General features: G+C 32.0%; 1 protein-coding gene across 2 annotated transcripts in view; it reads left to right on the forward strand.

The window, feature by feature from the left end:
* The first annotated feature begins 1,915 nt into the window (after nucleotides 1-1,915).
* Dnah3 (dynein heavy chain 3, axonemal) overlaps nucleotides 1,916-12,447 on the forward strand; it is a 54,882-nt gene continuing 44,350 nt past the window's right edge. For both annotated transcript variants that reach the window (XM_088224079.1, XM_088224080.1), the window contains exons 1-13: nucleotides 1,916-2,034; nucleotides 2,546-2,738; nucleotides 3,866-4,092; nucleotides 5,174-5,351; nucleotides 6,041-6,303; nucleotides 6,449-6,650; nucleotides 7,165-7,335; nucleotides 7,417-7,564; nucleotides 7,732-7,930; nucleotides 9,188-9,356; nucleotides 10,102-10,295; nucleotides 11,374-11,502; nucleotides 12,037-12,238. In XM_088224079.1, coding sequence (XP_088080205.1) covers nucleotides 1,961-2,034; nucleotides 2,546-2,738; nucleotides 3,866-4,092; nucleotides 5,174-5,351; nucleotides 6,041-6,303; nucleotides 6,449-6,650; nucleotides 7,165-7,335; nucleotides 7,417-7,564; nucleotides 7,732-7,930; nucleotides 9,188-9,356; nucleotides 10,102-10,295; nucleotides 11,374-11,502; nucleotides 12,037-12,238 — 2,349 coding nt within the window. In that variant the 5' untranslated portion in view covers nucleotides 1,916-1,960. The remainder of the gene's footprint in view (nucleotides 2,035-2,545; nucleotides 2,739-3,865; nucleotides 4,093-5,173; nucleotides 5,352-6,040; nucleotides 6,304-6,448; nucleotides 6,651-7,164; nucleotides 7,336-7,416; nucleotides 7,565-7,731; nucleotides 7,931-9,187; nucleotides 9,357-10,101; nucleotides 10,296-11,373; nucleotides 11,503-12,036; nucleotides 12,239-12,447) is intronic.

The following is a 12,447-nucleotide window of genomic DNA, read 5'->3' on the forward strand; positions in this document are numbered from 1 at the left end:
AACCGGTTTTAAGGCAGACATTTTTATGCAAAAATAAACAATAACATAATACTTCCATATTTTGGATTACCCATAGCCCTTAACAGCCTTGATTATCTAGGACGTTTTATGTTCCGGAGACAGATGGAAATTTAAATAATTCAAACATAAGGCTATTGCAACTCTTTTTTTATATTTTTAAATTTATTTTATTCATAGAAATACATACAATTAATAACGTATCCCTAACTCTATGAGGCCAAGAGCCATGTGTTGTGTTAGGATACAAAATAATAGAAAGTGGAAGCACCCACATTATTAAACAACAGAAAAAAAAAAAAAATTAAATTATCACATAATTTATTTACTTATTTATATATACGCCCAATGTGGGAGTGGAAGCGGAAGAGAGGTGTTTATAATTGAATTTGATTCAGTGATCGTTTGAAAGAAGACAACTTGTTATCAAAGAAATCAAGACTGGTATGTTTGTTGGCAGACCTAAGAATTCTGGGCATAGGGAAATAAAAACCATAGTTAGTTCTATGGTTATCGAGTAGTGAGTTTTGTTTGAGGTTTCTAGTTGGGATATTTAATTTTATTGAGCTCAGTAGTTCAGGCGCATCAAAGAGTGAGTTGAGAATTTAAAATAGGACTATAAGGTCGGATTTATTTTGACGGTCTTGAAGAGAAGATATATTCAAGGTAGTTTCTAACTCATTATACGTATATAGGTCTCTGGATAAGCCCAACCTCCAGCCTATCTTTCTTAAAAATCGATGTTAAACTGATTCAATATTCTTGATGTGAACATCATAATATGGACACCAGATAACAGAGGAATATTCTAGGTGCGGGCGAACTAGGGAACAGAAGAGAGTTTTAAGGGTATTGATATTTTTGAAGTCATCTGTGCTTCTGTTAATAAATCCAAGAAGTTTTAAGGATTTATCGATAACATGTTCAATATGAATTGTAAAAGAAAGTTTAGTGTCAAGTATAATACCCAAATCTCGTATACTAGCCACAGATGATAATATTTCATCGTTCAGTGAGTAGTCGTATATGATTGGATTTTCCAGACGAAAAAATCTCATAATCTTGCACTTACTTAAGTTGAGATGTAGATTATTGGATGAGCACCAGGTGCTAAAAGACAATAAGTCAGATTGTAATAGTGAACAATCGGAAGGGCTGTCAATCTGTTTGAGAATTTTAGTGTCATCAGCAAAGAGCCAAATTGATGAAGTAAGAAAAGCATTTTTATGTCATTGATGAACAGATTGAATAGCAAAAGAGCAAGGTGAGCACCCTGTGGTTCACCCGAAGATACATTGATGCTGTTTGTATTTCAATAAACATCTGGACAGCACACTTAACAGTATATAAATCTATGCAATATCTCGCAGCAGTCTCCCGCAATGGTCTCTTCCCTTAAGACAAAATACAAACTTGTACACTTTCTGAAAATGGCTTTCATTTTAGTGGACTTATTATATTCATCCAGGACATTGAACACTCTTAGGGCCAGAAAAGAGGAATTTCTCTGAGCAAAAGTCCTATGTGTTTTTGGTATTAAATAATTCAAATTACAGGAAAACCCCTCTGCTGGGATCTCATTTTGTAACAGCATGACCAGAAATGTGTCAATGACTCTTTTAAAAAAAATGTCTAATGTCCAGTACTCTAGTTTAATTTTTTGCTCTATCGTTAACCATTCTTTCATTAACATAAATGCTTGTCAAAAATTGTATCATTTTATAGACTGATTTGATGTTTGCAATCGATTCATACTGAGCAAAAAATCCCTGATAAAATTAAAGTTGTGCCTCTTGCAAAACTATTTATAACGATGTTTTATTTCTGGATAAACTGTTGAGGTTAAATAAATTTGCAGGAAGATAAACAGGAAGCTGCCATTATCAACGAAGAAGAAGCTTTGTTAGATCAAGAGGTGTCTGTATTCTTTAATCTCTCTACAATGCTTACTTCAGTGGAACCATTCCACAAGTTGTGGCATACATCATTTGATTTTACTGAAGGATATGAAAAATGGTATTTAAGATAAATAATGTCTTATATTTACATGGTCTATCTACCAAAATATTTTTGATGTAGAATCTTAATTTAGGGAAGATGATTTTGTTTTAAAATATTATGTGAGATATGCTTTGCGTTTTATATAAAACGAAAACTCTTTTTATTGATATTATGTATTCACACTTTCAATATTACAAGAATATTGTCTTATTCAAGTCAAAATATTCATAGTAAAAATGCTATTTTTAGTTTTTACAAACAATTTACCAAAAATTCCTTCTTTGTCAGCCTTTAGCCATCCATTCTTGAACGTCATAGGCCTCCTTTATCCTTCTCCATGCCATCCATAAAAATCTCTAAATACATTTGTTCATTTTTTGCCCTTTACTCTAACCTTATCTGTCATTTATAGTTTTTAACCCTCCGTATATTTGTTATTGAGAGTAAACCGTAAGAGCCAAATAATTTTCTATTACCATTCAGTGATCTGAAACCTTTATTACACTTGTATTCTCTTTATATGTAGGTATTATGGACCGTTTAGAGGGTTGGAAGCTGATGAAATCAAAGAAGAAGTTGAAGCTCAATGGAGACTTTTGTACAAAGTTTCTAAACAGTTGTTTGAATTTCCTGGAGCCAAGAGGGTTGCCGATATGGTCCGAGCGAGAGTTGAGAAATTCAAAGTTTTGGTTCCAGTATTGCAAGCCATTTGCAATAAGGTAACTAAAAAAGGCCTCATATTTTATTTTATTTTATAAGTACATACATTTCAATGTATTACTATACCTGATTTTTAGCTGCCCACTGAAAAAAATATTTTTTTATTTAAATGTACAATACAGCACTACTGCCAATTACAATGTACACAAATTATACAATTAGGTATCTACTAAAACATGATAATAAAAAAAAGCACAATGGATTATTAAAGTCCATGAAAAAAATAGTAAACAAAGGCAAATAAGTCACTAATACACATTATGATGCATAGTTAGAGAGGAAGAATCTAAAACTGGTAATCCCAGCGTGGAAAAGATCCACCTCTATCGGTAGGCTGTTCAACAGACCATAATAATGTTATGTGAATCTTAATTACTTCAACCTTTCCGAGTCTAAGCGTGAAAAAATCTGCAAGTTCCTGAAGGGGGAATCAGGAATACCCCAACTAAAATGCTTTAAATATGATATTAAAAAAAAAACTATTTCCTTATGATTGGTAGTGCTTATAAAACTGTTACATACTATTCTGAATTTTCTGCAAATTTCATACATTGTTCCATAAAATACTGTTGAAAGAGAATGCTATATGATATCGCGCTCCTATCGCTGCTACTTGTTGAATAACACTGATCTAAAGTCAGGCAGTCCGTTAGTGAGGAGGCACAGCAGGGAATTGGGAGGGGGAATATTTGTAAAATATAACCCCCTAAATCCTGATTGTTGTGGTTGTTGCGGGAAATAAGCAACCAAATAGGAAGAAGCACACATGCAAACTGACCAGTGTATCAAAGATTATCAAACTATCAAGCGATGAATTGTAATGTTTGCTGTTTGCATATGCAATTTTGAAACATTCTTAACATTATGGGGTAGGATTATGCTAAAAATGAAATCAATATGATGATTATAAAAAAAAAATATGCTTCTGGGGAACCCCCTTCGGCCTGGATTAATTAAGAATATTTTCTTTATGTTGATATGTTCTAAGACAAGTACTGGATTTAAACCACTAAGGATTAATTCTTAATATTTTATTTAAATCTCTTACTCTAAAGGTTTTTAGCAATAAGTCAACCAATGTACAAAGTTATCCAAGAAGTCTAATCAATCGACATCTATATTTAAGGGTCTCGAAAGTCGACATTGGGCCAAAATATCGGAATTGATCGGCATCGAAATAGTGTTGAAACCAGAGTCCAGCCTGTCTGATATGATAGAACTTGGACTACATTTACATATTGAAAAGCTTGAAGAAATCAGCGCTGCTGCATCAAAAGAGTATGCCTTGGAGAGAGCCCTAGCAAAAATGAAGGAGGAATGGATTGGAATCAAATTTGAATGTGTTCCTTATAGGCGAGTTAATGATATATATAATAAATAATCAAATGACTTATTTTACTGTAAAATTAATTAATACTGAAATTCACGATTTTCATTATTCATTGTGTTATAAAAATAAAATATATTTTATGGTGCCTTTAAATGAATAATAATTTAAATGAATTCAAGGCACCCAGAATTTATATTTCAATAATTATATCTATTGCGCTACAATAGGGCAAGAGTCCTGAATTTCAGAATCCCGAACCCCTATGTGTGAGACTAGCAACTTAGTCATTGATCATCGTTGAGTCTCTAATAAAATCTATAATCAATTGAGTAATTTAGAAAAGAAATAGTAATGACATTTGATTCATACAAAAAATAATTACCTAATGCCCAATTTGAAAAAAATTCTTAATTTTATTAACACTCCCTCTCCTGTGAGGTGCATTTTTTTTTATTTGCATTATGTTACCATAATTATAATTGGTCTTACTTTTTTAAATTATTCTTTTGTACCTTGCTTTATATAAAGACTGTATGATTTCCTTAATAAATAAATAACATTTATTTATTTGCAGCTAAAAATAAATTAGAATTGCTTGGAAAAAATCTTGACAGTTCATAAAGGATTACAAATTATTGTATGTTGTTTTTTTTTACATTATATAGGTAGATATTTACCATTGGCCTCATCATTTTGCTATTTTGATAAATTGTTTCTTACAAGAACTAGAACCATCCAAAAACCCATAAAAGCGACAGTTTTATCTGCCATCTTCGGACGTATGGTATTAAAATGTGATAAACAATTTTTAAAAACGGAAAAGGCACCGACACAGACAATTTCATTCTGATTCTCTTTCTAAAAAAAAAATCTGATCAGTTTTGAGGTGCGGAAAATGGGGCAACTAAACTTCGATTTTAGTTAGGTATAATCAGTTGGACGTGCAGTTGTCTTTTTCGCACAATATCGGGAAGGCATCTCTGAGAGAGTGATAGAAAAACAATGGACAAATGCATGTTTATCAAATTTCTCTGTCACCACATTTCCTCTTAAGCTTTATTTTGGTTTTGAATTCAACCTAATTTTGTTTATTTTACTGAACAGGGATACAGGAACTAGGGTTCTCAGTGGCGTAGATGATGTTCAACTTATGCTGGATGATCATATTCTTAAATCACAAACAATGAGAGGATCACCCTTTGTCAAACCATTTGAGGCAGAAATGCAAGCTTGGGAAGAAAAACTCATTTCTATGCAGGATATTCTAGATCAGTGGCTACAAGTAATTATTTTCCATAAATAATTATTTTAAGTGCTGGAATTTGATATTCCAACATCCATAAATAATTATTTTAAGTGCTGGAATTTGATATTCCAACATCCAACTGTAGATGAGTCACAACTTTATGATGATATATTTAACTTTGATTGTGGCCAATAATGATATGTACAATATGGTTCTGCTATGCATCATTTTCCATGACCATATTACTGGAACAATGATTATGATAATGAAAAACTTCTTCCACTAAACATAGTAGACTTTCACAGCATATCAGATTCTGATAGCATTTGTCTGTGTTATTATATTATTCTCTGTGTCTGGGTGGATAAAGAATACAGTTATGTGTGTGAAATAGAACCAGAATCCTGGACAAGTGCTTTCGGCTCGATGACTACTCTCTGGTAAAAATCCTGAATAATGAAATTGAGTAGAAATAATTCCGCCTTATGTGGTTGATGCATTCCCCTACATTGTTGGAAGTCCCGGGTTTGATTCCTGGGAAGCTCGACATAAAATAATATTTAAATGATGATTCTACTTAGCATTATTTCATGTTCCTGGACTGGCACCTAAAGCATAAGGCTAATCACCTTACTTTTGTGTAATCATGGGGCTTGTCAAGCTTCCTTTTTTTCTTAATATTTTTTCATTCTAAATATTGTAAAGCATGTTTGTTATAAAAATAGGTGCAAGGTGTCTGGATGTACTTGGAACCAATCTTCTCATCCGAAGATATCATGAGGCAAATGCCAACGGAGGCCCGCAACTTTAAGGATGTTGACAAGCAATGGAGAGCTATCATGACGGCGACTCAAAATAATCCAGAAGTTATTGAAGCCACAAACTATCCAAAGCTTCTCGTAATATTGAAGTCTGCAAACAACTATCTTTCTGAAATTCAGAGAGGGTTGAATGACTACCTGGAAAAGAAAAGACTCTTCTTCCCTAGGTTTGTTCAGAGATTAACTTTTTTTTTTTTTTACACCATCATGAAAAAGGAATGATATAATATGAAACCGTGGGACAGTATATCTATCGTATTATATACCCAGCACTATTTTCACTATTTTAGATTCTCTTTTATTGAATTCCAGGTTCTTTTTCTTGTCTAATGATGAACTTCTGGAAATATTATCTGAGACCAAAGATCCCATGCGAGTACAACCGCATCTCAAAAAGTGTTTCGAAGGAATATACTCGCTAGAATTTGATGACAGTGGTGAAATATTAGGAGTTGTGTCCGCAGAAAATGAAGTTGTGGAACTCATCCATAAAATTAATCCTGCCGAAGCAAAGGTTTGTGAATATATTTTTTCTTGATCTATAAGCTTGCCTTTAACTCTTATCCATTATTCTACATAACGGTTTTAATGTATGCTGAAAATTACTTCTTTTGTCTGTCTCTCTATCTTCATATGAATAACTTTGATCATAATAGCTTGTAACATAAAATGCAGAATAACATCACTAAACTAAAACTGAATCGGGTTGTGGTCATGTGGCTAGCTTCTCAGACTCACGGATCAAAGGTCCGTGGTTCAAATCCCACTCTACTCCAACTTGATTCCCATTTTCTAATAGTGAGTCATTTACAACTCATTATTAACTCAGGTAAATCATAAGAACGCAAATTTCTGTTTCTTTTTACAATAAACCTTTTGTTATACTTATTTTTAATTTAAAAATATTATCAGTTAAGACATATAGTCTAATTCTATATTGATAAGTACCTACTACTAAAAAATTCTTTAAATACTTGTGTCGTGAAACCTCTTATAAATTGTAATGACAATAATACTTTTTGTTTTAGGGTATGGTCGAACGTTGGTTATTGCAGTTAGAAGAAATAATGATATCGAGTTTAGTAACCATAACTTTACAATCTATCGGAGCATACTTCTCAGCTCCAAGACGAGAATGGGTTATTCAGTGGCCTGGCCAAGTAGTTCAAGTCGCAAACTGTATCCATTTTACTACAGAGGTATGAACTCTTTATTTTATTTATTTTTTATACCTGGTTGGTGCAATTATAATGATTTATGAATTTTTTTATTGTTCCCAGGTAACCGAAGCTATAGAGAATAATAAAGTGGCCAAGTATCTGACAAAATGTACTGAACAAATTAACGATATTGTTTATCTTGTGCAAGGAGATCTTGATCCAGGAAACAGAGTAACTGTTGAAGCTCTTATTGTTATTGATGTCCATGGTACAGTATTAAATTAAATACATTAATCAATATAATGCCCCAGAGGTCTTTTGACTTTTCACTTTTACTCCTTATCAAATAACTTTTGTTTTGTGAAAAACAACATATTACGAAGAGTAGAAAATACTGTTATGTGGAAATCACCCACAATAATTGTTTATATTTAGGTCGCGATATTGTGCGTCAGATTGAAGAGCGTAAAATCACAAACGTGACAGACTTTACTTGGATTTCCCAACTGCGATATTACTGGAGAGATAATGCTATAGCGTGTTCAATGATCACAACGGATGTGGCATATGGATTTGAATATTTGGGTAATATTGGAAGACTTGTTGCAACGCCACTTACTGATAGATGTTTCAGGTGATGTTGTTTTCCCTATATCCCTTATGTGAAGCTTATGCATCTTAACTTTTTTTATCTTGGTCATCAATTACATTATTTATGTACAAATACAATTTTACCTGTCAGATCGTAATAATTCATTGAAACTTTTGTAAAGCCTGTCTGTTCTGTGCCATTATTCACTACTGTCATTGGATTTATTGACCTGATATGATACATAAAGGTATTGTGGTAACATTGCAAATGCCATAGCAAAGCTTGTTTTTTGGTAGGTCTATTTTTTTTTGCACCACAACCAGCCTGGAGGCCCAATTACAGTGGTTAATTACAGCGCAGAATACCCAGGCTTGAGAAAAATCACTTTTTTTGTGTTCTCACCGGGAATCGAACCCGAAACCTTCTGTCCGGGGGTCAAGCGCCTTGACCATTATACCCCGCAGGCTGCCTTGTCTAATATAGATCTTTTTTAATAAGCAAGCCAGAATACAATGCTTAAAACTAGTACACTGCTTTAAAATGTTTAATTAGCCTATATTTATGTGCTAGTGCCTTCGGTGAACCAAGTAAACGTACAAAGTTCATTTGTATTATTAGGCACTCTAGAATATTTAATTTGAAAATGTTCTGTCACCCACACACATAAATAATGCTTATTAAAGATTTGAATGTGCTGTACATAATATTTAAAATATATGGAAATGTACAAAATCAGTTTTCTTAAACATACAGGGTGTTCTTTAAACCCTGTCACATCCGAAACCACGATGATCAGATGGGCAAGAATACATATTAGCATATTAAAAAAATATTTAAAACAAATATTTTTTTTTAAAATAAAATATTTGAAAAAACAAATGGTTGCTTACTTCTGCAGGGGAGAAATATGGGGAGCGCGACGCAGTATCAGACTTCCCCTCCCCCATCCTCGTTTCTCCCCTGCAGAAGTAAACAATAATTTGCTTTATTGATATTTTATTTTTTTTAATTTTATTTGTTCTTAAACAAATATTTTAATATGCCAATAAGTCTTCTTGCTCATACTGATCATCATGGTCTCGAATGTGACAGGGTTTAATGAACACCCTGTATATGTTTTTGATGCACGAAAATCCTTTCTTAAAATCCAGATCCCATTTTAACATTTTTATAAAATTAGGGATAAGATACAAACTTTCAAATTTATTTTCTGACATTTTATTTAATGTCTAAAATTAGGGTGCTTTTAAAGTTTTTTTATTTTTGATTATCATTATTTAAAATATTTTTTTTCACCAGAACACTAATGGGTGCTTTTAAACTGAATCTCGGAGGAGCACCAGAAGGTCCTGCTGGTACTGGTAAGACGGAAACTTGCAAAGATCTAGCCAAAGCCGTCGCCAAGAAGTGTGTTGTTTTTAACTGTTCGGATGGTCTTGATTATAAGGCCCTCGGAAAATTCTTTAAGGTTTTTATACTATGTTGTTCTTTAAGGATATTTTACTAACCTCTAATCTTAATGTATATAAAATCCATTAACAATATATTTTTTTTTAATCTTCCCCTGTTTATCTTTATTTAAAACATAAATGTGCGTTAAATAAAAATAAACAGGGACTTTTTTTAACACTAATTACACTTAACTACAATAATTATATTTAAAGAAGAGGTAAAAATTTTCAACAAATGTATTCAATATCGGTAATTGGTTACATACTAAAATTAATTCATTATTATTTTACTCATAACTTTGTGTTTTCTTAACTGTGATAAGGTCTTTATACGTTTTCTTTTACTATTATTAAATAAGCAATAAATTATGATGGTAACAGTATTATAAGTTTTTCCGTGCGACACCGGATGAATTTAGTACAATTGTTTAAAATATGCATATTTTGAATTACCTGAAAACGAGACGTTTCTCGTTCTGTAGGACAAATGTCACGTATAATGTTACCGTGCCATGTATGCTATGTTTGTAAGAAGCGCACTCGGCAGGCATGACGTGTGATGTCAACTGCGAGCTGTTTTGTATGTGCTCGTTTTGAAACTCGAAAATTATAAATACAAACTCGTTTTTATGCATTAATAGTCATATCATTAGAGACGTAAAAATCCGCTCTAAATATTCATTTCTTTTTAATTCAACATTATTCCCAATTTGTAAAAATACAAAAACATATTTTAATTGCAAAACTTGTTTTGATTCTCAGGGGTTGGCACAATCCGGCGCCTGGGCTTGCTTTGATGAGTTTAACCGTATTGAGTTGGAAGTATTGTCTGTGGTGGCCCAACAGATTCTCAGCATCCAGATGGCGGTTATGAAAAAACTCACCCGTTTTGTGTTTGAAGGAACAGAGATATCCCTTAATCCGACTTGTACTTGCTTCATTACAATGAATCCTGGGTAATTTACTATATATTGGGTGATGCATTTCATAAGTAGAATAGATGTCTCAACAAACCCAAAGAAATTATTGGAGAAAACAATATGGATGGCTTAGAATTTACAGGGCATATGAACTGTAATTTTAAATATGTATGCTTCCACTTCCCATTAGGTATACATTATCTCTTCTCTTCACAGGACTTTGGTATTATGAAGTTTGGGATAAGTTACTATTTTATTTAATATAATATGTGCTGTTGTAATGGACAAATAAATAAACTCGATGGTTTGAGCGATCAACGTAAATAAATCTATGAAATCTGTTTGTCTGTTTGTGATTTTTATAAATTTGCGTAAAATAAATGCGGTATTTCCAAAATTTCAAAAGTTCCGCGAGGGTGTAATATAAGTAAAACTGTGAAAAAAATTCATTCTTCACAATACATACATACAGTGAAGAGTTTAAATTCAAAATATAGTATTTCTTTTCAAGTCGAACATTACAAAATGCAAACAATAAGGTGTCATGGGTCCTGAAAATAACATTTCTGTCAATTTACTTTTTTATCTTGAAGACGGGGTACCGCCAAAAAAAATAAATCAATTAGGGTTCCATAGCCAAATAAATTGGGAACCACTGGTCAAGAAGACAAATGTTCTAAGTATAAAAAAATTGAGCTTGAAAACCTTTAATTTAAATGTATTAATGTGCATGTCTTATCATTTGCATTCACTGAAACACTAATCGTTTATTTGTTCCCAAATCGCAGTTGCATATTCATAATAAGTGACAAGGAAACAAGCATAAAAAAGCAAATTGTCAAACTTTCTCTCCTGAAAAATTACCAATTCTATAATTAGCACGTTTGCCTTTGAGACCATCGATATTATGTACTTATACGTAATCTAATTACATTTCGCCTCCATAATTAATCATTTTTTATCTGAATGATTTTCCTTTCTAGGAAACACTCAAACATACATATCATATAAGTATAGGTACATTATTTGCCATGGTTTATAAAAATTATAATTTGTGTATGATGATTATGTTTATCTTTCACATCCCTGGCTTTTCATTTGTTTAAATCATCAGGTATGCAGGAAGACAAGAGTTGCCAGATAATCTGAAGGTTCTATTTAGAACTGTTGCCATGATGGTACCGGATTATGCAATGATTGGGGAAATCACATTATATTCTAATGGATTTGTAAATGCAGGACCGTGAGTATGCGCCATTTTTGAGTTGGTGTTATTTTGTAATACTCGATAAAATGTTTCTATAAAAAGGACAGGTACAGGATTTAATTTTTAAATGTCAATATATTATGTATTATTCATTTTATGACTAAGCCATGTATTTTATATTTATAAGTAACTATTACTATTTTTTTTATCTATTTTGAAAATATTGTTTTTCTCTGTATAAATTGAATTCCTCAACTTGATAAAATAGTTGTTTTCTTCTTCAAAAACTTTGCATAACATTATGATATAATGTACCTTGCTAATCTTTTTTTGTATTATTTCCACATAAAATCTCTCACTACTTTTCATTCTTTACCATATTCTTTGGACATTTTTCTGTATAATTTTTCGTATCCACAAATAAGTAGGATAATCAAGAGCATTTACAAATTAAAGAGAAAAAATCTTCCTTTAAATCACTAAATTTTAATTTGTATTAATTATGTAACTGATATCATTTGTTGATTACTTTGTGGTTTTTAATTATGAATTATTTTTTTAAACTTTCAGCTTAGCTGAAAAAATAGTGCAGACGTACAAGCTATGTTCTGAACAATTGTCTTCTCAAAACCATTATGACTATGGAATGCGCGCTGTGAAGTCTGTCCTTTTGGCTGCCGGAACACTTAAGAAAAATTATCCCAATAGGAATGAGTCACAACTGGTTCTCAGAGCTATTATTGATATTAATCTTCCTAAATTTTTATGGCAGGTAATCAATTAGTCAGCTCTTTTTTCAATTCTCATCTGTCCAATAAAATAGTATTTCCATCTGTCATGTAAACATAGCTTTCTGAAACACATTTTGTAGTAAATTAAATTGGGAACTTACATTTTCAACATAAATTTCGTACAATTCTCATAGCTTTGGTATACTTACTTATGGAAGATATTAAAACACTTACTTATCAATATCCCGTG

Source organism: Micrasema longulum, unplaced genomic scaffold (genome assembly GCF_059751315.1).
Source record: "Micrasema longulum isolate JH-2025_06_02 unplaced genomic scaffold, ASM5975131v1 h1tg000261l, whole genome shotgun sequence".
NCBI classification, from domain to species: Eukaryota; Metazoa; Arthropoda; class Insecta; order Trichoptera; family Brachycentridae; genus Micrasema; species Micrasema longulum.